Source organism: Oryx dammah, unplaced genomic scaffold, assembly GCF_014754425.2.
Source record: "Oryx dammah isolate SB20612 unplaced genomic scaffold, SCBI_Odam_1.1 HiC_scaffold_1, whole genome shotgun sequence".
Taxonomy (NCBI): Eukaryota; Metazoa; Chordata; class Mammalia; order Artiodactyla; family Bovidae; genus Oryx; species Oryx dammah.
The window spans coordinates 68,242,986-68,266,759 of NW_024070185.1; the positions used below are offsets into that span (position 1 = coordinate 68,242,986).

Here is a 23,774-nt window from a genome sequence, read left to right on the forward strand (position 1 = left end):
AGTGAGTCAGCTCTTCCTATCAGGTGGCCAAAATATTGGAGCTTCAGCATCAGTCCATATAGTGAATATTCAGGGTTGATTTTCTTTAGGATTGACTGGTTTGATCTCCTTTTTGTTCAAGGAGATCAAGAATCTTCTCCAGCACCACAGTTCAAAAGCGTCAGTTCTTCAGCACTCAGCCTTCTTTATGGTCCAGCTTTCACATCAGGACATAACTACTGGAAAAACCATAGCTTTGACTAGACAGACCTTTGTTGGCAAAGTGATGTCTCTGCCTTTTACTTGAGGTACTTGGGGTCACTGCATATTGGATCCCTTCCCCTAAGCCCAGTGGTCTTTCTGTTGCTGAAGCTGGCACTCTCCTGGTTACTAGCACCCGTGGCTCGGAAGACAAACGCCAGGGTTTCTGAGTCCTCAGAGCCTCCACCTCCACCCTGAAGCCTGGCTTTGTCTTTGGTCTGCAGGCTTCAGGGGTTTTTATGCGCCTGTCCTGAGGTATAGGCGTATAAAACATACATAGTCGTATATGTGTCCTTGTGGCTCACCCAGACCACCTGCGTCTGTTCACCCCTCAATAGTTAGCCTTTTGTGAGGACTGTCCTCTGGGGAGACATTCCTATTAGGCTGACAGGCCACAGTCCTAGAATGGGGTGAGGAGGGGGATTGGAGGAAGAACAGTCTATGTGACCATTTTCTATAGCAAAGACCTGGCAGTGGAGGGCAGTGGTGGGGAGAACCCCCGGGAAGGGGGGGTTTGGTGGCAGCTGTCTTATGGTTAGTCAGTCGCTAATGCTCACAGCCCTGGAGGATGTGCTAAGGCCACAGATACCTCAGAGACCGCACCGCCACCGCCCCCTGCCTCACCCCGACTACTGTTTATCTGCAAGAGGAATATAAGAGAACTCAATGCCTTTCTTCTTCTTCTTTTTAAAAAATATGTATTTATTTTATTTGGCTGTGTTGGGTCTTAGTTGCTGCATGTGGGATCTAGTTCCCTGATCAGAGATCAGACCTGGGCCCCCTGCACAGGGAATGTGGAGTCTTAGCCGCTGGAACACCGGGGAAGTCTGCTCAATGCCTGTCTTTACATCCTTTGAATTTCAGACAAGAAGGAGACAATTGAGATGACTAAAGATGATTCACTTAGGCCAGTCAGTGGTGCAGCCGAGGACTTTGGGAGCCATCCTTCCTGTCACTGTCTCCTCCCTCTTTCCCCTGCTCCCTCACCTGCACTTCCTTTTTATCTCTCCAACCGCCTTGGTCCTTCTTTGGTATGAACCATCCATCTTCTCCCAGTTTTAACTGAAGTGCTTTGTAAAAGCCCATTTCCGACTGCCCTTGCACACGTGCTGCCCCTTGGCCTGTCTTACGGTGCACTGTGCTCCCACACGGCCTGTGCTTTAGCGGGCACCAAGCAGGCATAGGGCAGGTAGGGTCCCAAACACATCCTTTGCCTGTTCCCTGGGGCTCGCCTGGTGGCCTTGGAAATCGCTGTGCCTTAGCCAAGTTTGTCTCTGGGAGCACTAGATCTTATCTTCCATGTTCCATTCCTCAGCCCAGAGGAATCAGAGAAGGAGACCAGTGGACCATGTGGCCAACTCGTGGTCAGGGAAAGGAGTGGATGTTAGAAGGGCCAGTGGCTCCCAGGCCCCCCAGGTCTCTGTTGCCCATTTTGCTCACATCAGTGTCCAGCCTCTGGACCAAGCAACATGGCAAGGCACTACTCTTTCCACACAAGGAGAAGTAAATGTTTGCTCATCTCTGAGACGGAGTGGGCATGGAGAAAGTGTGGCATGGTAAATGTAACAGCAATGTATGCTACAGGACAGAGTGCTTTGCATCCAGGAAGAGGTGCTTCTGGGCCACATGAAGGGAGATGGATGGGCAGGTAAAATCCTGACTGAGCCTCCTCCAAGGAGGGAAGGAACTTCTGAACTTCCACGGAGGGTTGTGTCCTGTTGACTCTCATTCCCCCCGCCTCCGCCGCTGGGGGGCGGGTTAGGTCTGGCGCCTTGAAGACAGACCTAAAGCACTAAAAAGTAATTTACTTCTTTGAACCTGAGCCAAGTGAACAAAGGGGTGGAGTGACTCCAGCTTCTGTTCAGAGGGGGAGCCTGGTCCTCTGAGCCAACAGCACACTCAAGCCTTTGTCTCTGCAGCTTGTTTTTAATGCCTGGCCCCACTTGCTCTTCTTGCTCCTCCTGGAAGGAAGGTGACCCTGGGGCAGCTGGCTCAGCTCCCTGGGGGGAAGGCGCGGTGGAGGGGAGCAGCCCACCTGGGACCGCCCATTTCCATGCCCTTAATAGAACGGGCTTGAGCTTCTTCCTGCAGCCAGGGCCACGCATCGAGGATCCCTGCCCAGCCTTACCATCCAGCCACTCCAAGAGTGTATATATTTTCTTCCTTTCTTCTTTGTTTCCTCCTAAGAATCACTTATAAAGTTCCCCACCCCCCACCTTAGAATAACTTCAGTGTCCATTGGAGCAGAAAGCTCCCCTCACGTGTCTGCCAAAAGGCCAGGGTCACTGGGGTTTGAAGTGTCTTTAGTGACTCCAGGATCCCTGGACCAAGACTTCTTACTACCCTCCAGTTGTTTATAGATTCTCCTCTGACTCTCAGGTGGATTGGAGCGGGGTGGGAGGGTATGTCTGACGTGAGGGCCAGGCAGGAGGGCTCTGCCATCACCCACTCTTGGCTGCCATGGTTGGGGGTCTACTGGGTTCCTTAAAGAGCAGATGCTGAGTAGATGCTTACCTTCACATCCATGCCCATCCAGGTACAATTACAGTATCTTGAGCTTCTCATCCTTGAAGTGTTTTTGCATGTCTCTTATTTCTTTCTTTAAAAAAAAATTATTATTATTTATTTGGCTGTGCTGGGTCTTAGTTGTGGCACATGGGGTCTTCCATCTTTGTTGAGGCATGTGGGATCTAGTTCCCTGACCAGGGATTGAATCCCAGACCCCTATATTGGGAGCATGGAGTCTTAGCCACTGGACCACCAGGGAGGTCCTGTGTCTCTGTCGTTTCTAAGTATTCTGAAGTTGCTGCAGATTAATTGGATTGCTTGGTTTTTTGGGGGTGGGGGAGCCAAAAGCAAAGATAACTTTATTGGGGAAGCCAACAGTCTTGGGGAGAGGCTGGACTCCTGGTCCAAAGAACCAAATCCCCATTTGCTGATCAGGGAGCAAGAGATTTTAAAGGGGAAATTTCAGGAATGCACTGGTACAGAGGGGTGGCTACATACAGAGGGGCACAGTCACCTTGAAATGTTCATGTGGTGCTCTGATCATCAGTGTCACCTTGACTGTTTTAAGTACAGTTAATTTTCAATTCCAGGGTCAGTTTGTTCCCATTTCCTTGAGGTAAACTCTCTAGACTGAGTAAGATGGAGCAACTTAATGTCGTGGCTAAAGTCTGGTCGTGATTTAGTCAACCTCTGTCCATGGTATTCTTTAGGCAACAGTACTGGAGTGGGTTGCCATTTCCTTCTCCAGGGAATCTTCCCGACCCAGGGATCAAACTCATGTCTCCTGCATTAGCAGGCAAGTTCTTTACTGCTGAGCCACCAGGGAAGCCCTCATTTGTTAGGCAGAGATAAGTGTTCTACCTTCTCTTAAAGGCATTGGTGAATGTCAGATGCTTCAGTAAAGTACCGGGACCGCGAGCAGCTTATCTCATCAGCTATTTGCCTCCCCTTTCCTAAACCATGCAGCCCTCCCCTACTTCGTTTTAACAGCACAGCACATGCCTTAGACAAATCCCACTATGGTCCCGCAGAGAACAGACTTCTTTGTACAGCGAGGTTTAGCTGTTTTAGACTTAAGATCCACCCTGCTAACTAACCAGGATTTAACTTTGGTGCTTGGTAAAGATTTGAGAGTTTTTAGTCCCAAAATAGCACTTTTATAAACTACCCTCTTGGCTGGTGCCTAATCCATTCACTGGTATATATTCACTGGAGTAATGGTTTACGTCCCAGATTCTGTTGTGTGCCTCATGTGTGGGACCTAGAGCCTAGAATCTCCCAGCTGTGCTTGCAGTTGGAGCTTGTGTCCTGTGTGTGTTGCAGGCCTGGTGCAAAGCCAGCCACAGTGCTTCCTTTGGCAGCTTAGTATCTGACTGAGAGGGAATCGAAGTGGGGGACCCTGCTAATGATTAGTCATATAATCATCATAGCCCTGTTTTATCGAGTGCTGTCTTGCGTCTAGTCGCTTGCCAAAGCTCATGTCATTAAGTTTTCACAATAGTCCAATGATGTGGGTACCAATTTTACAGATGAGAAAACCGAGGTGTGGAGAGAGGCTACATAACTTGGCCAAGGTCACTTCTGGGAATCAGCGGCATGAAAATTCAAGCGAAGTCTTTTGACTCTGAGGGCCATAGTATACTACATCACTGCTCACAGTGATTCTAGAATGTTGACTCTGGTTAAATAACTTGCCCAAGATCACACAGCTGGTAAATGGCAGAGTTGGGCTGCCAACAGGCCTGCCGTTACCCACTCTGCTCTGGTGCCTCTATCCACACCAGGCACTGTGCCAGAGCCCTGGGTGCCCAGGGAGATGTGGAAGTGACTGAAGCACCCGGGTTCCTGGGCCCCAGATTAAATAGGAGGTGCACTTCCCCCTCCTGGTATTTCACAAATTAAATTATGTGAAATGATTAAGGGAAATGATTAACTAAAGGGGGAATGATTAACTAAAGAAAAGTTGTCAGTTGTGCTACCAGAAGGTTTCGTTTTTCTCTGTTCTTTCTCATTCTTAACTCTGTTTACATAATTGTTCCACTTCTTTAGTTAATGTTAAACTCATGATTCTGCTTTTTAATCGCTGCATACTGTTGCGTGAAATTGATATAATTCACTTGACCACAACACATCTTTCTACCAATGGCTTTTTTATTTTGGGATTGCTTCTATCAGTGTAAATTCTAGCAGAAGTAGAATTATTAAAGGATTGAGATACATTTATTATCATATAACTTTTCCAGAGTCATTTAGATAGCAGTGGAAGTGGTTGTTTAACCTCACTAACATTTGATTTTATATCTTTTTAAAAAAATGTTTTGCTATCTTAATAAGTAGCAAAGTAGCATCCTCCATCTTTTAAATTTATATTAAACCAAGGAGACCAAGTTTTGGGGTTTTTTTGGGTTTTGTTTTTAATTGGCTGTACTGGGTCTTCTTGTGGCTTTCTCTAGTTGGGATCGAGTGGAATTACTCTCTAGTTGTGGTGTGGTGGCTTCTCTTGTTGCGGAGCATGGGCTCTAGGGCACGCGGGCTGCAGTAGTTGTGAATCACCAGCTTAGTTGCCTTGAGGCATGTGGAATCTTCCCAGACCAGGGATCAAAAATCCATGTCCCCTGTCTTGGCAGGAGGATTCTTAGCCACCGGACCACCAGGGAACTCCAAGACTAGTCGTTTTCATATTGGTTCCCTAATTTAGGTAGTATAGAAATAACTCTTTGGCATGTTTGATGGTGTATATTTTCCCCAGTCTACTGCCCCCCACCTTTTAGTTGTACTTTCCTTTTTTTTTTTAGATTTTTCCTTTGAAGAATTTCAAGCATACACAAAAGTGGAGAGAGTAGTATAATGGATTCTCATCACTTGGTTCCAACTCATGCCTAGTTGTCAGCTCATGCCTAATCTTATCTCATCTGTACTCTAATGCAAATATTCCCTCCTTTGTTATTTTGAAGCAAATCCCAAGTAAAATACTTAATCCAGGATAATCTCAGTATCTCTAAAAAGATACAGACTTTAAAAGAAAAACATAACCACATGACTTGCCTGGTGGTCCACTAGCAGAGTTCACCTGCCAGTGCAGGGGACCTGGGTTCCATCCCAGCTCTGGGAAGATTCCATGTGTAGTGGGTAAACTGTGCACCACAGCTACTGAGCCTGCGCCCTCGAGCCTGTGCTCTGCAACAAGAGAAGCCACCTTCATGAGAAGCCCACGCACGGCAACTAGAGAGTAGCCCTCTGCTTGCCGCAACTAGAGAAAGTCCATGTGTAGCAAGGAAGACCCAGCACAGCCAAAAAAAAAAGTTAATTAAAAAACACACACACACACATAGTTTTTCTTTCCCTTTAAAAAAATTACATATAATTATTTGACTGTGCTGTGTCCCGGTTGCAGCACCGGAGATCGTCAGTCTTTGTTGTAGCATGTGAACTTAGTTGTGGCGTGTGAACTCTTAAGCTGTGACATGTGGAACCTAGTTTCCTGACCAGGGATCGAACCTGGGCCCCCTGCATTGGAAGCCTGGAGTCTTAGCCACGTGGACCACAAGGGAAGTCCCTACTTTTTAAAAATTTAGTCAGACCTGTTGAATTTGTTTTTATTTTCTGTTACAAAAGAAGGACGGTTCTCAAAAGTTAAGCAGAGACTTAGAGAAGGGGTGAAGGGTCAGCTTTGGTACTGACTGGATCCAGAGTCTGAGGAGAGACCGTCCTGTCTGGAGCAGCCCTGTGGGTCTAGTATGGAAGGAAAGGGTGGGTCTCTCACCTGGCTCCTCGTTCTTGCAGGCTCATCTGTCACCATGAAGCTGCTGTGCCCAGCCCTCCCCAGCTACTTCCTGCTGACCCTGCTCAGCATATGGACGGCTGCTTCTGAGGCTCGTGCTGTGTCCACAGGGATGCCCACCATCAGTGCAGCCTCTTTTCTGCAAAACCTTATGCATCGCTACGGGGAGGGTGACAGCCTTACCCTTCAGCAGCTGAAGGCCCTGCTCAACCGCCTGGACGTGGGAGTAGGCCGGGGCAACATCTCCCAGCCCATGCAGGGCCCAAGGAACCTCTCGACGGTAAGGCCCTCAGCTCCACCAGGCACTGACTCTACCCTTTCAAGGTTCACAATCTACGTGGGGGCCAGGTGAGCCTTGATGACAGAGCAGAGGGGCCACTTCTTGCCCTGCAGTCTGGGTCAGCTGGTCTGAGACTCCAGCTGCACCTCACAACCTTCTCCATGGGTGTGTTGAAGCCCTTAGCCCAGGACAGCTATGCAGTAGGGCCTGCCCGCCATCCAGACCCTGCCACAGAGCTGTTCTGGGAGCTCCTGGAACTGCTGCTAGGCTGGGGCTCCTGGGTCAGCTTGTGTTTCTAATAGAGTTTTTGCAAAGCCCTTTGTCCATCATCCTGGGTGAGCCTCAAAGTACCTCCAGGTGCAGGTGGCAGATCTTCATTATATCCTGTATACAGTGAGATGAATGCTCAAACTACCACACAATTGTACTCATCTCACATGCTAGTTAAGTAATGCTGAAAATTCTCCAAGCCAGGCTTCAGCAATACGTGAACCGTGAACTTCCTGATGTTCAAGCTGGTTTTAGAAAAGGCAGAGGAACCAGAGATCAAATTGCAACATCCACTGGATCATGGAAAAAGCAAGAGAGTTCCAGAAAAACATCTATTTCTGCTTTATTGACTATGCCAAAGCCTTTGACTGTGTGGATCACAATAAACTGTGGAAAATTCTGAAAGAGATGGGAATATCAGACCACATGACCTGCCTCTTGAGAAATCTGTATGCAGGTCAGGAAGCAGCAGTTAGAACTGGATGTGGAACAACAGACTGGTTCCAAATAGGAAAAGGAGTACGTCAAGGCTGTATATTGTCACCCTGCTTATTTAACTTATATGCAGAGTACATCATGAGAAACGCTGGCCTGGAAGAAACACGAGCTGGAATCAAGATTGCCGGGAGAAATATCAATAACCTCAGATATGCAGATGACACCACCCTTATGGCAGAAAGTGAAGAGGAGCTAAAAAGCCTCTTGATGAAAGTGAAAGAGGAGAGTGAGAAAGTTGGCTTAAAGCTCAACATTCAGAAAACGAAGATCATGGCATCCAGTCCCATCACTTCATGGGAAATAGATGAGGCAACAGTGGAAACAGTGTCAGACTTTATTTTTTGGGGCTCCAAAATCACTGCAGATGGTGACTGCAGCCATGAAGTTAAAAGACGCTTACTCCTTGGAAGGAAAGTTATGACCAACCTAGATAGCATATTCAAAAGCAGAGACATTACTTTGCCAACTAAGGTCCGTCTAGTCAAGGGTATGGTTTTTCCTGTGGTTATGTATGGATGTGAGAGTTGGACTGTGAAGAAGGCTGAGCGCCAAAGAATTGATGCTTTTGAACTGTGGTGTTGGAGAAGACTCTTGAGAGTCCCTTGGACAGCAGGGAGATCCAACCAGTGCATTCTGAAGGAGATCAGCCCTGGGATTTCTTTGGAAGGAATGATGCTAAAGCTGAAACTCCAGTACTTTGGCCTCCTCATGTGAAGAGTTGACTCATTGGAAAAGACTCTGATGCTGGGAGGGATTGGGGGCAGGAGGAGAAGGGGACGACAGAGGATGAGATGACTAGATGGCATCACGGACTCGATTGACTTGAGTCTGAGTGAACTCCAGGAGATGGTGATGGACAGGGAGGCCTGGCGTGCTGCGATTCATGGGGTTGCAAAGAGTCGGACATGACTGAGCGACTGAACTGAACTGAACTGAACAGTGAGATGGGCTTCCGTGGTGACTTAGACAGTAGAGAATCCACCTGCCAGTGCAGGAGATGCAGGTTCAGTCCCTGGGTTGGGACAATACTCTGGAGAAGGAAATGGCAACCCACCCCAGTACTCTTGCCTGGAAAATCCATGGACAGAGGAGCCTGGCAGGCTACAGTCCATGGGGTTGCAAAGAGTGAAACACGACTGAGTAACTAAGCAACAACAATATACTGGGATACTAAGGGACCCACGGTGTGTTCTGCAGGGATCGGGATTAAGACTCGGGTGTTTTAGCTTCTGATTCTCTCTTCTGTCTTCCATGTCATCTTGGCTAATCAGAGTCTGAGGCTGCGTGTGGCAGCCAAATATAAGTCACCCTGCAATGTCTTTATACATGTCCTCTGTTCCCTGTGCTGAGTGTTGTGAGAAAGACAGAAAAAATGAGTCATCTTCAGGGAGTTTACCGTTCAGATGGGGAGCTCAACCAACCAAAGACAGAGGTAGCTGATACTTAGATGAAGTGTTAAGAGGCTGTGGGTTGGAGAGTCATTTTCAGATTCAGAAATGACAGGAGTGGGTGAGTATGGGCTCACTGGTCAAGGAAGCTTTGTGGGTGGGGTTCTGGAGCTTCACTTGAAGGAGAGCAGAGTTCAGAGAGGTCAGGTGGCCAGAAGTGGGGGACCATGTGGCATAGATGTGGAACCATGGGGGCGTGGTGCACCTCTGAGTCAGAGGGGAGCCTGCCCCGGGTTGGGGGCTCTTGCAGCCTGACCCCAGTGGCCTTCTGGTGCAGCACAAGGATTTTGGGGGTCACCAAGTCCAGCCCCCAGCTTTGTAGACCCAGGAAACCCTCCTTCATCAGCCCTCCCAGAGGGCTGGCTCATTAGACACAGACCCACGTAAAACCACACTCAGTGAAAGACTGACGTGTGAGTGTTTAATTAGAAGTGAAATGGCAGTGTTTCAGGGGAATGGTATGTGAGAATCACTTAGCTGATGCCTCCCAGGGAACTGAGAGCCCAAGCCCACTGGGCAGCCCACGCCTCTCTGCCTGGTAGACCCTGAATCTTCAGGTACCCCTACACCCTTCCCCAGTCTCTGCCAGCACATTATTCAGGCTGCAGACATTACTGCACATGGCCCAGGAGATGCCTGTTCCCCGTAGACACCTGTGCTCAGTGGCTCTGGAGAAGCATCTGAAATCTGCATTTTACTATAATAGCTCCCAAGGCTATTGTGATGTGGAGCCAGATTGGGTATCTGGGAGAAATTGCATCTTCAGGTATTCACAGAGGCATGTTTTCCAGCAGCCGCACCCTGGTCATAATGATTGGAATTCAGTTGTTGCCAGAACTTCTGGGTAGCCATTCATAGATGGGTGTGTGGAAGGCATGTCTGGGTGGCCATCTCTTAAGTATAAGTAATCTCTTAAGATTACTTATCAGTGTTTTAAGTTTAGGGACTACTTTGCTCTCATCCTTGGAAATTAGCCTGCAGATTCCATGAAAGTTAGACAGGTCCGTCTTCTATTCTTCATCTTGTAGGGCTCCTCAGGGGCAAGAAGTGACTTTGGGTCCTAAGAGGCTTTCTGCCCCTCCCTCTTGGTTTCAGTGCTTCAGTTCTGGAGAACTCTTTGCTGCCCACAACCTCAGCCACCAGTCGCAGATCGGTGAGCGTGAGTTCCAGGAGTTCTGCCCCACCATCCTCCAGCAGCTGGACTCCAGGGCCTGCTCCTCCGAGAACCAGGAGAATGAGGAGAACGAGCAGACGGAAGAGGGGAGGCCCAGCTCAGTGGAAGGTGAGCCGGGACGGGGAGGCAGGGCTTAGTGTCCATGCTTATCAGCACAGGGACCGCCGAGCTGATCAGATAGAGCAGCTCACTGAATGATTAACCGGTTATCTTCTTCTTATCATCGTCAGGAGGGGTGAACTGAAGTAATGTCTAAACTGATATCTCCCATGCTCATGAGACCAGTCCAGCACATCACCAGGCTGGGCAGTGTGGCTGGTGAGCAGTCAGGATGAGGCTTTTGGACCACTTTTCCCTTTTGGTTTTCATTAAACTACCAGGGGGCCAATGCCTTGGTTTTTTGTTTAGCATTTAAGGCCTTTCACAGTCTGCCCTCGTCCCACTTCATCCATCTACCCTCCTCCTCTGCCTGGACCTCTGCTCCAGCCACAGTGGTTCACGTGTGTGCATGTGGCTCCCTTGGGCCTGGATGGAGCTCCTGCAATCCTGTCCTGCTGGTCTGAGCTGCCAGCATTTGGTACCTGGCACATGCCACCTGTGTCCTGCCCCACGTCATTATTTAACTCCCTTGGTCTTTAGCTTTTCATGGGTTCACCTGCCCCTCCATCCGAAAGGTAAGCTGCTTTGGATAGCAACTTTGGTGTATGTTTTCAGGCTTCTTCACAGCACCCAGCAAGAGACACTCAGCAAGCATTTACTGATGGGCTGGTGGAACTCCGTCTGCCCTGGTTGTGGCTGAGTTCAGAATGAGGGGTTGCACGCACCCCCAGCAGCAAGAGCACCCCCACCCGCAGTAATGGCGGCCCTCGTCTGTTCTTGTTCCTCCACAGTGTGGGGCTTTGGTTTTCTCAGTGTCTCACTGATTAACCTGGCCTCTCTCCTGGGAGTCCTCGTCCTGCCCTGCACGGAGAGAGCGTTTTTCAGCCGTGTGCTCACTTACTTCATCGCCCTGTCCATTGGAACGCTGCTTTCTAACGCGCTGTTCCAGCTCATCCCAGAGGTGCAGTAGAACGGAAGCGTGCGCGTCCTCTCTCCCCGGGGCGTCCCTGCCCCAACCTGTGCTCCAAGGCCCCGGACAGCCACCACCTGAAACATTGGCTTCTTCTTCTAGCCAAGGGACCCGAATGACTTCTGCCTCTGAATCTCCAGGGCCTCCTGTCACTCCTGGGGCACCCAGGTCGGCCTCTGGCCTTTTCAGGGGTTGTCAGATGCAAGGCTATTAGCACTCACCCCCATCACCACCACCACACCATCACCATGCTGGGGATCTATCAGCCTCCTTCCCCAGTCAGTGCCTTTCCTAAGCCCTGTTGGCAGGGCTTGAAAGGAAAGTGGTCAGTGGTGGCTGTCCCTACCCTTGGTCCTCCTGACCCCTGCCATTCTACGTAGAGGCCCTGGCAGTACTCAGGTGTGGCCACCAAGAGATGATCCACCTGGAATGAGGTGGAAGGAAAGAGGTTACCAACTGAAAAGTGGAACTGGCTTAAAAAGATCCTTTTTTTTTAAGCAGGCCCTAAGCCAAACAGTATGGGCTTCCCTGGTGGCTCAGTGGTAAAGAATCCACCTGCCAATGCAGAAGACAGGGGTTCGATTGCTGGGTCGAGGAGATCCTCTGGAGGAGGAGGTGGCAACCTACTCCAGTATTCTTGCCTGGGAAATCCCATAGACAGAGGAACCTGGTAGGCCGCAGTCCATGGGCTACAAAAGAGACACTACTTAGGACTAAACAAAAACAATCTGCAGGACACAGAGCCAAATATAGAATCAAGACTATGAAACAAAAATGAAAGTGACCTGCAGCCCTTCACACCTTGCATCTTGACTTCTTCCTGATAGGAATGACTTCCTGGCACCCTGACTTGACTGTTTTGAAATACTTGTTAATTTTGTTCTTTAATTTTCACCACTGAGGAGCTTAAAAAAAAAAAAAAAGGCCCAAGGTAACAGTCTGCCCACCTGTCAACTCAGGCAGGGATGTGCAGTGGGGCAGTGGGTGACATGTGCCCCCCCCCAACCTCCACTTTGAGAATGTTGGCTTTGCCTTCCATAGGCAGCTCCCCACCTTTCCCAATCAGAAGACTTCATGGGGATTTCTCTGGTGGTCCAGTGGCTAAGACTCTGAGCTCCCAATGCAGGGGGCCTGGGTTCAGTTCCTGGTCATGGAACTAGATCCTATATGCTGTACTAGCAACCAAAAAAAAAATTCTATGGGATGCCAGCCTTGCCTTACTGTTCCTGCTTCATGATGAGAGAAGAAATTTGGTTTAAGGTGAACCATCTTGATGCTATGTCAGAATTGCTCCTGAATCTAGCAAGCACTTCTCAGGGTAGGCCTCATCTTTGGCTATTTTTTTTTCAGCTCTGAAAATTAAATTTATTAATTTTTTTTTCAAGATCGGAAATGACATGCTGTGTTGCCTATTGAATAGAAATACAGTAATGGTGCATACTCTACCCCTGGACTCACAGGGGAGGCCTCGTCCTGGCTCGGGTTTGTCCTGCCTGGAGTGTGTGACCCTGAGAAATGGAAGAGGAAATATTTTTTGGTGGAGTGATCTTGGAACTCTGTTCTCTATGCTGCAGCCCTCTCAAAGCAAATGGAAACAAACAAAACCTGAGGGAGTTCTCTGGTTGTCTAGTGGTTAGGGCTCTGGGCTTTCACTGCTGTGGCCTGGGTTCAGTCCCCTGTTGGGGAACTAAGATCCCACAGGCTATGTGGCCAAAAGAAAAAACAAACAAAAAACATAGAGGGAAAAAATGGCAAGAAAACCTGGGCTGCTAAGAGAGTGAATTCTTTGGGCATCGGGCCTTACTTGTTTATCCTTTCTGCCCTGCACTTCTGACCTGGTTGCGTCCTGTGCAGTGCAGACCAGGTGCGAGGAGTGTCCATGTGCCTGCAGCATGGGTCAGACGTGCGAACACATGCAGCACAACAGTCTCTTCCTGGGCCCTTGTTTCCTCTCTTGGCCAGCCCTGGAGTCCAAAGTCCGCCAGGCACAGCAGCAGGCAGGTGGGGACACTTTGGCAGGCACAGCAGCAGGCAGGTGGGACTCGGCCACCAGGCAACAGGGGCAGGAGAGAAACAGCGTTCCAAGACCACCTCAAGCTCCTCCCCCATTTCTCCTGAACTTGATTGAAGGAAATTTCATCAGACTTGAATCACTAACAAATGTTCTGTTTCTCTCTCCCTCCCTGCTTGTCTCTCTCTGATTCTTCTCTTTTGTCTCCTTGTTAATATCTGTCAACCAAACGCCTCCTGACCACTCCCTCCCCCACCCCCACCACCACCTGCCTTCCTTCAATGGTGGCTGCCATTCCCTGGGGCGTTGGCCCTTGTCTCTGTCCCGGGTGGGGCTGGCTCCCCGACTCCATGGCAGTTTGGGGATATGGTCTCCTCTGCGTGACCGTCATCTCCCTCTGCTCCCTCCTGGGGGCCAGCGTTGTGCCCTTCATGAAGAAGACTTTTTACAAGAGGCTCCTGCTCTACTTCATAGCTCTGGCGATTGGAACCCTCTACTCCAACGCCCTCTTCCAGCTCATCCCTGAGGTATGACGAGCCAGGGCCCTCTCAGGAGCACGCCGCCTCCTGGGGGACTGTGGGGTGCAGTGGGAGGACCCCCCCCATCTCCATGGATGGTGTAGCGAGGAGATCTCTCCTTTTGGAAAGTGAAGACGGGACGCAGACACGAGCAGGGAGAGGCAGTGAGCAGGGTATAGGTTTGAGAGCTGGTACAGACCCCAGCTCCACTTGTGCACTAGGGCAAGTCACCTAACCCCTCTGTGCTGCAGTTTCCCCATGCAGAAAAGGGGGAAAATAATAGGCTGGACCTCAGGATGAGGTCGTGAGGGTTCTATGAGTTCATGTTCATAAATCACCTGGTGCTCACTACCTACCGGGTGAAGAGAGATAGTGTAGTTAGGTCACATGATGGCCCCCAGTTTGGAGCTTTGGAAATCAAAGGATTTCTAAAACCAGAATCAATAGGTCTCAGTGAAAAAAAATTAGTTCTCAGTAGGGCATAAACTTCTAAAGAGCCTCTGTCTTTTGCATCAGAAAGTAAGCTGAACCCAGCAATCTGGCCTCACATGTGTTGACGGCCCCACTGCCCCTCCACCTGGGCTAACCAGGACACCCTCCATGGCAGAGGAGGAGCACTGTGCTTGTGAGGTTTAGCAGGGCCGAGAAGGAGTTTCTGATGCCGTGTGGTCTCCTTGTAGACCCGCTGATGCAGGAAGCAAGCATGAGGTGCTTCACTGTGGGTGGTCTGACAGGCCCGGACCAGCCAGAGGTGAAGCAGAAAGATGATGCCCCGCGCTCCTGTAGCACTTAGTTTTCCACGCTGTGGTTTTGTGTTTCCTGAGTTGATCCTCAGATCGCTTCTGCAATGTGTAGGAAACAAGGCCTGTCTGGCCTGTTTAAGAGATGCAGAACCCGGCCTGCACAAGTCCTGGTTCTTTTAGTGGAGAACTGTTCGTTGCCTCTGTCCACTCCACTTTTCCTTAAGATGATTTGACTCTCTTGGAAAGTTGGCCTGAATGAGTCATTTCTATTCTAGAACTTGACCTTTAATGTCTCTTAGAAAACTATACAGGAGTAGAGACTGCATTTTGTCTCTTTAAAAGAGAAAAGAAAAAAACACTTAGTTTTTAAGCAACCCAGAGTTCCTTTCTGATGGCCACTTTTATCTGGGGCCCATCCATGAGATGGCTGGTGTTTGCTCATGAGGCTCGTTTTCTGTTAGAAAACTGAGGAGCAGGCCAGCAGACACTTTGTCAAGTTCCCCCCCTGCTGCACACAAGTTAGGAGCTTCACTGGGAATGGTATTCTCCTAACTTCTACTCCTGTCTGCTTTCCCGAGGATTTTTTTTTTTCCTGCCAGAATAAGCTAAGTTTCAAGAACCCAAAACAAACTTCCCCAGATGGATACATGCAGTAATACTGTCTGTTCCCTTGGCTTTGTGGTCACTGGGAGGTCTGCGGTCAGAAAGATGCTGCAATTCTTACTGTTCCATCAGGGAAAGGATTTCCCATTTTAGAAGGTTTAATTATGCCATCTCCCTGTGTGTTTACATGCACGTCATCCAGGGAGACTAGATAACGACAAAGATAAACACAAGTGTCTCCTTCTTAAATACGGAATTTGCCGGCAGAGTCTGCCCTTATTACAAAGTACCAGGAGAAAATAAAGACAGGGTTGTTGTTAAATGTTCTGCAGCCTTGTCCGAGGCTGTTCTTGCTGAAAGTAAAATTCGGAAGACGATCTGATGTCTTTTTTCTGATGTCAGAAAATCAGCTAGAGAGAACCCAGCAGGTCTGGTGGCATGACATGAGGAAAACATCAAGGGTTAGATTTTGCTAGAAAAAGATGAGGTAGATGGCACAGTTGTCCCAGTCTCTTCCTTTCTTGGAGTCAAGGAGGTGGTGAAAGAGAGGAGAGGGGACCAGGGTAGTTCAACTCATTTTGTTTTCCTGGGTCCACAGGCTTTCGGTTTCAACCCCATGGAAGACTATTACGTCTCCAAGTCTGCAGTGGTCTTCGGGGGCTTTTATCTCTTCTTTTTCACAGAGAAGATCTTGAAGATGCTCCTTAAACAGAAAAATGAGGTGAGGCCTAATTGTTGGTAAAGGAAGTGCCTCTCGGGAGAGCATCTGTCTCAGAAATGTGTCCCAGGCGTGCTGTTAACCTCAGTGCTGATCCAGTGAGCTTACCTGGATCCTCCCACCATGGATTCAAACCCACAAACTTCCTGAGTAGATAAAACCCACCTCAGAAAGGGGACAAGCAGGGGCAAGGGCGAACCAGAAACCAGGTCTGGCCTGTGTGCCTCTTCCCAGGCAGCAACTTGCCCTCTTTAATCTTACTCTAGATTATTTCTTTAACAAATTTTCAGCCTTTGAGGAGATGTAGGAAGGGCACCATATATGAAGTATGTCCGCAAGGAAGTGAGACCAGTTTTTATGGTGTAGTTCCCAGAAGTTGCCTTTGGTGCCTGGCTCCTAGTTTCCCCCTAAACAGTTGTTGAATGGGATACAATCAGCCATTGTGAGGAGCCTCTCTAAGCACCTGTGCTGTGCCTCCTGCCAGGAATAAGCACTGGCCCCTCAGTCACTGCTCTGAGATCCATCTCATGCCAGCCCCATGCCCCGCCCCGCCCCTTTCAGCTTTCTCCATTACCTTGCCCTCAGCTTCTGTCTCTCCATTGCCTGCTCATGGTTTCCCAGACAGAGGGAGTGAGGTCCTCCCGGTGCTCGTGGCACGTGCTGGGTGGATGGTTTTGGTGAGCGTTGCTCTGGTTTGACCCCCTCTAATGGTGCCTCCAGCATTATCACGGACACAGCCATTACACCTCTGAGACGCTCCCCTCCCAGAAGGACCAGGAAGAGGGGGTGACAGAGAAGCTGCAGAATGGGGATCTGGATCATATGATTCCTCAGCACTGCAGCGGGGAGCTGGATGGGAAGGCCCCCGTGGTGGACGAGAAGGTCATCGTGGGCTCCCTATCCGTCCAGGTCAGCAGGCCGTCCTCTGCTGGGGGATGCAGGTGGGGATTGGGAGGTGGGAAGGGCTTGCACGGTAACAGCCTTGATGACTCAGGCCTTCCCTGAAGGTCTGTCATCCACCCTTTGACCTGGGGGCCTTGGGGTTGGGCTTCCCGGCAGGACCTGCAGGCTTCCCAGAGCGCCTGCCACTGGCTGAAGGGCGTACGTTACTCAGACATCGGCACGCTGGCCTGGATGATCACCCTGAGCGACGGCCTCCACAACTTCATCGATGGCCTGGCTATCGGCGCCTCCTTCACTGTGTCCGTCTTCCAGGGAATCAGCACGTCAGTGGCCATCCTGTGTGAGGAGTTCCCACATGAGCTTGGTAGGGGCCCGGGCACTGCCCCCACCCCAGCCTGGTCCATTGTGCTGCCTCCCTGCAGCCCTTCAGAACACAGCATGTTCAGTGAACACATTCTATGTGCTATGTGAAATCAAACCACTGATTCTCAACAGCCAAATCAGTCACTGAAAATCGATCATTGGATAAGGACGTCCTTGGAGGTCCAGTGATTAAGACTCTGCACTTCCACTGTACGGGGCACAGGTTTGATCCCTGGTCAGGGAACTAAGGTGCTGCGTGTCACACAGTATGGCCAAAAAAACCCAAAAATTTGATCATTGGAAATGATGGAGTTTTTACCGGCAAGTTTGTTTCCCTTTAGTCCTATAACCTGTGGCTTAGTTTCCTCACTTCTACACTGAGATTAATAGTGGTACCTAGCTCATTGATTCATTGAGAAACATGAAGAAAAAAAAAAATAGTGAAAAGGACTTATGGCATGCCATTCACTAGACATAAGTTTTCAGTATTGGTTATCTCTTACATCCTATTAATATTCCAAAGGCTGAGCTGCATGTTTGAGGTCTGGTGAGTAGAAGAAAGAGATGAGCCAGTTGGAAGGAAAGTCCTTGGTTTTATCAGAGGGAGAGTGTAAAAAGCCTAGACTTTTTTGAGGCTCAGATATTCAAAGTCATATCCCGGCTTTGCCATTTATTGGCTTGTGAATTTGCGCAAATGACTTAACATCTTATCTTGATTTTGTTTCCTAAAAACACCATGCATTACTGTTTTGAGGAAGGAAGCTCCTTCTATTTCACCATCAATCAAAAGAGAAATGAAGCCATTGCTAGGTGGTTTTCTCTTTTGAAAATCCTGTGCATTGTGTTCAGCCTCTAGGCTGGACGCACATGGCCAGCCTCATAGATGCAAGCTTGCAAGCATCCTTGGTGTGGAGGTCAAGGGGGCCTTTGTCTGTCATTATGAGCTCTAGTCTGGGGCTGTCAGGTTTTTCACCCAGACTCCATCCAACGTTTAGGCAGTCTGTCCTCATCAAGCTGTGTGTCCCACAACCTAATATGACTCTTGTGTCCACACCGTCCCTTCTCGTCCTCCCCGCTGTAGGAGACTTTGTCATCCTGCTCAACGCCGGCATGAGTCTCCAGCAGGCTCTCTTCTTCAACTTCCTCTCCGCCTGCTGCTGTTACGTGGGCCTGGGCTTCGGCATCTTAGCCGGCAGCCACTTCTCTGCCAACTGGATCTTTGCACTGGCTGGAGGAATGTTCTTGTATATTTCGCTGGCTGATATGGTAAGTCTTCCGTAGTTTTAATGCCTTGTAGGCAAAACTGGATCAGGTTATTAAGTTCATTGAGTGGGATGACAGCTAAGGTGCATTAGTTACTTTGTTTTTAATAACAACTTTATCAACAAGTCAGTTCATGTGTGTGCACATGCTAAGTCGCTTATCAGTTCATGCGTGTGCACGTGCTGTCGCTTCAGTCGTGTCCAACTCTTTGCGACCCTATGGACTAGTAGCCTGCCAGGCTCTTCTGTCCATGGGATTTTCTAGGCAAGAATACTGGAGTGGGTTGCCATGCCCTCCTCCAGGAGGTCTTCCCGACCCAGGGATCAAACCCAGATCTCATATGTCTCCTGCATAGGCAGGTGGATCCTCTACCACTCGGCCATGTGAGAAGCCCAAATTTGTATACCACACCATTTACCTATTTAAAGTATACAATGCTTTTTTTAAAGGGATATTAGATTTTTAAAGGATAAAAAGCCTATGTTCCTTGGGCATATGTCACTGAAGAAAATGATCTATCTCAACTCCAGGGTCTTTACCTAAGTATCTTTTAGATATTCATAGATAAATAGAAAGAAGGAGGCAGGAAGGGAGGGAAGGAAAGAAAATTACCCATAATTATTCTCCCTCAGAACACCACCACTTGGGTTTATTTCTTGTTTCTTCACAATGCATCATGTTTGTTTTTAAACACACTGAATATACACTTCTGTATCCTAGTTTCTTTTTTCACTTAATACATCCTAGACGTTTTTCATGCTGTATATTCTTTAAAGGCATCCTTTTCAGGGAATTCCCTGTCAGTCCAGTGGTTAGAGTGCCACACTTCCACGTCAAGGGGCGTGGATATGATCCCTGTTTAGGGGACTAAGATCCAGAGTGGCACACCAAAACAAAACCAAAAAAGGCGTCATCTCCATTGCTGGTATTATTTGGTGAGAGAATGTACTCGATCCAGAACAAGAATCACTGGCTCAGAAAGGCTGCATTAGTTTGAGGTTTTAATACATATTGCCAGGTTGCTTTCTAAAAAGGCTTAACCTTCCTTTACGTTGTCAGCAGTGTCTGAAAGCGTACATTGTACTGTGCCCACTAACGTTTGTTTGAGTTTGCTAGTTTAATATCTGATTTGTTGCATCTTTTTCTCTAACAGTTGATTTCTTTCCTTAAGGGCATGACATGTTCTTTGGTGTGTTTGAATGCATTATTTTCTGTATCCTTGGAATGTATTATTTTTAAAAAGTCATGTGTGTGTTCATTTTTGGCTGCACTGGGTCTTCATTGCTACATGCAGGCTTTCTCTAGTTGTGGCGAGCTGAGGCTACTCTTCCTTGCAGTTCACGGGCTTCTCATTGCTTCACTTCTTGTGGAGCACAGGCTCTAGGGTTCACAGACTCATTAATTGTGAAGCACAGGCTTAGTTGCTCCAAGGCATGTGGGATCTTCCTCTGCGGATTCTTAACCATTAGACTACCAGGGAAGTCCTGAAAAGTAGTATTTTTGATGAGATGATGAGAGTACTGACCACCACGGTCCATCCTCAGCCAATGGGTTTGGGTTAGGATATTTTTTGCTCAATCCTTGGGTCAGGAAGATCCCCTGGAGAAGGAAATGGCAACCCACTCCAGTATTCTTGCCTGGAGAATCCTACAGACATGGCGGGCTATAGTCCATAGGATCACAGAGTGAGACATGATCTGAGGAACTGAGCATACATGCATGCATCTTGATTAAATATTATATATAATAGCTATATACACTGATGTGTTATTTTCACGTGAAAATATAATAATAATAAACGTTGTAATGATTATTCGATAGTGTATATAACTGAACTGTCCTGCACTTGAAGCAGCTGCAAGAAGAAAGGAACTGCAGCTCCCGTGTTCTCTCCTTTTCTTTCCCAGTTCCCTGAGATGAACGAGGTGAGCCAAGAGGATGAACGCAAGGGCAGTGCCTTGATCCCCTTTGTCATCCAGAACCTGGGCCTCTTGACTGGTTTTGGCATCATGCTAGTCCTCACCATGTACTCGGGACATATCCAGATCGGATAGGGCCCCGCCAGGAGCCGGCGGGGTTGGCAGTCGGCCCTGGGCTGCCCAAGGATGCCTCATCCAGGAAGCGCTTCGGAAGAGGCAGTTCTATTAAAAACTGTGACACGGACTCTATTCCTACATTCAAATGTCAGCTGGTTTTAAAAATGCTCTATCCAAGGAATAAGCTGCCCTGGTAACCAGCCTCTCGGTAGTGCCTCTGTCCCTTCCTCTTCTCAACGCAGCTCAAAAGACAAGCCTAACTTTTCCCTCTGGTTACCTTGGCCACTTTCTCTCCCAACCAGCACTGAGACATTCTGAATCCTTGACCAGGTGACACAGAAAGAGAGCCAGGGCTCACAGCTTGGTGAGTAATAGTAGGAGGTGAACCTACAGTTTGGGGCTCATAAAATCTCAGTGTGTTTCCTGGGCCTCAGGGTGACCCATTTTTAAGTGAATTTGCCTGTTTCTTTTACAGAAAAAGTACAAAGGACAGGAATCTCTCTTATATTTTCAAAGTCTGTTCAGTTGCCTGTTCTGTCAAAGAGAAGTCAAAGCTGGAATCAGATGAGTAGGGCTGGAAGAGAGGCAAGGATCCTTGTGTGTGGGCGAGGGGAGTGTGTCTTGTCAGGATGGTCACTTACTCCCACTGGGACCCTGGGCCAAAATTGGTTCTGCACCTGGTGTTTTGTGGTTGTCCAGGTGAGCAGCAAGTAGTTTGTGGTACCTGAACCTCCCCTCCTTTCAGATGAACACTGGCAGACACGGGAGGGCAGAGAAGAGACCTTTGAGAAATCCAGTGGTTTTGCTACAATTCCCACGCCTCAGCCCCCACCCCCATCTCCTGAGAGACATTTCCACTGCCTCCCCGGCAGCACACTCTTAAGCACAGTGACGACACCCGTGTTGGAGGGGAGACCGCACAAATTCACCTCCCTGGACAACAACTCGTGCTGCCAAGTGACAAGTTGACTTTCAGAACTGGAGTGCCGCTTGGGGTCTTCTTGACAAGGGTAATCGGAGGTGCAGTCAGTGCAGGCAACATTTAGGACTCACTAATGCCACAAGTAACAGTACACATGATAGAACTGAGCTGGGAGGGGAGCATCCTTGGTGTTCACAGAATAGGGGACCCAGGGGTTCCTGCGGCAACCAGCTGGGTCCCCCTTCGGCCCTCACCCTACACCAGAAAGGGTGAATCCTGTATGGAACTGAATATGAATTATGCTAATAACTCTTCAGAAAATGAATTGATAGACTCGTGTGTGGGAGACCATAGGTCACCTGCTTGCCCTGTGGAGCCCTCTCCACAGAGCTCCGGCTGTGAGGGGAGCTAGTCTCCAGGTTCACTAGGTGAATTGCTGTATTATTATCACATTGATAACGCAAGATTCCTCAGCCACTCTGGGGAGCCGACCTCTCCAGAAGCCTTCCTCAGTGGTGCCCACGGTCGCAGCCCAGGGGCTGTGCTCGCAGACCGACCGGTGCGCATGGCTGACCAGCGCTGGTCCGTCGCCACCACCCGAGCACATTTCCATTCTGACAGGAAAGCTTTTCCACTCTACAGTAATTGAAAGCATTGACTCTGGGTTTTTTTCTTTTTTTTTTTTCCTTTGGGAAACATCCCTCAAACAGGGACTATTCTTGAACATGAGCAGGAAAACCGCTGGTGATGCTTTACAAGTTTTTCTCATCTTGCCTGTTGACTTGGATAGATTTGAGAATGGGTGGAAGGAGGAGGAAAACTCAGTTTTCAAGATTCTAGATGAACTGTCAGGACAGACTTCCTGGTAGGATTACGGTCCAGTTTTTACCAAAGAACCAATTTGAATGTTGGAATCTAACTTTTTTATACTGTCATTATTATTGTCGCTGTTAACTGTTTTGAAACAAATCCTTGTCTCTTCTGTTTCACTTTTCTCAGACTGCTTTCAGGAGCTAGCAGGAAATAACACTCAAACCTTAGGACCATAGACGATTTTGCTTCCCTTAATTTACATCGATGTATTAACTTGATAATTTTAGCATTCCCTGTAGATCTGTCCTTCCTTACAGACACTGGTATCTGTGGAGTAGAATCCTAAGTAAGCGTTAGTGGGTTTCTAGTTTTAGGAGAAGAGCCCAAAAATGTAACCTTGAGCAAATTTAAAAAATAAAATGTGAGCGGTAGGGTGTTTTCCCTTCTCGTGCACATCCATATTAAGAACTGAATTTGCTTTTACAGACACCTTCTTCAAAGGGGAGTTTTTTTCAAACTGTAATTGGTCCAGAGGCCAGTCCCAGTTGGAGCTTAGAAGGGGTAGAGACACTGAAATTGTGCAACGGATTACCTGTTGCTATTGGCAACAGATTTGCCTCGTGAATCGAAAATGTGGCAGTTTCTTTTTGAAGAAAGCATTTGTACACATTAGAAGTCTGAGGAGTAGCAAGTTCTGAGGACTTATTTCACGTCTGGCATTAGCGTCTTCAGCCTCTCTCCCTTTGTGGACCACCTTTCTCCAAGAATAACCAAGAAAGTATGTGGAACGTGCAGGAGCCGTGACTCCAGAGGGGGGCTTCTGCTGCCTCTCACCCTCCCGTGGCTTGGAGGTCTCCTTCTGTCCTTGCCTCCAAGGGTTTTTGTGTCTCATGTCAACTTAGGTCTCCCTTTCACTGGTCCTTCACCCTGGGTTTTAAAAAGAAAGCTTCTCTTTTATGGTATCCTAAGACCTGTTTTTAGTAAATCCTCTTCCACATGGTAATATGGAGATAGCAATATGTTGGAAATCTGCTTTAAAAGAAACAAAAGGTTGTCTGATTTTTGCAAGAGGGAGGTTAGATTTTATTATTCATATTTTATTTTACAGTTCTGCAATTCCATCACAGTATTTTTTTAAATGACTCAGGTGTTATGAAGATAAATTAGAAAATAAAATAAACTTAAGTTATGTGGACTGTAAATGTTTTTATTTGTAAGATTCTATAAATAAAGCTATATTCTATAATTGTTGAATCCTGTGTCATCTTTTGCAGTAAGGTAGGTGTAATGAAAACTGTTGAACACAAGGTGGCGATGATGTCTCACTAACATAAAGCTTCCTTTTACTGGTCCACCTTTTAGTTGGTAAAGATTCTGCCTGCAATGCAGGAGACCCCAGTTTGATTCCTGGGTCAGGAAGATCCGCTGGCAAAGGGATAGGCTACCCACTCCAGTAGTCTTGGACTTCCCTTGTGGCTCAGCTGGTAAAGAATCTGCCTGCAATGCTAGAGACCTAGGTTCGATCCCTGGGTTGGGAAGATCCCCTAGAGAAGGGAAAGGCTACCCACTCCAGTATTCTGGCCTGGAGGATTCCTTGGACTGTAAAGTCCATG

General features: G+C 48.3%; 1 protein-coding gene across 2 annotated transcripts in view; it reads left to right on the forward strand.

Moving 5' to 3' along the window:
- Window positions 1–23,415, forward strand: part of SLC39A14 (solute carrier family 39 member 14) — a 51,244-nt gene extending 27,829 nt beyond the window's left edge. Inside the window, exons 2-9 of one of the 2 annotated variants that reach the window (XM_040242793.1) lie at window positions 6,532–6,809; window positions 10,121–10,307; window positions 11,090–11,259; window positions 15,742–15,864; window positions 16,582–16,770; window positions 16,921–17,128; window positions 18,209–18,393; window positions 20,298–23,415. In XM_040242793.1, coding sequence (XP_040098727.1) covers window positions 6,546–6,809; window positions 10,121–10,307; window positions 11,090–11,259; window positions 15,742–15,864; window positions 16,582–16,770; window positions 16,921–17,128; window positions 18,209–18,393; window positions 20,298–20,444 — 1,473 coding nt within the window. In that variant the 5' untranslated portion in view covers window positions 6,532–6,545 and the 3' untranslated portion in view covers window positions 20,445–23,415. Of the gene's footprint in view, window positions 1–6,531; window positions 6,810–10,120; window positions 10,308–11,089; window positions 11,260–13,636; window positions 13,807–15,741; window positions 15,865–16,581; window positions 16,771–16,920; window positions 17,129–18,208; window positions 18,394–20,297 lie in introns of both variants that reach the window. The other variant, XM_040242786.1, reaches the window with a different exon arrangement.
- Window positions 23,416–23,774: the final 359 nt, after the last annotated feature.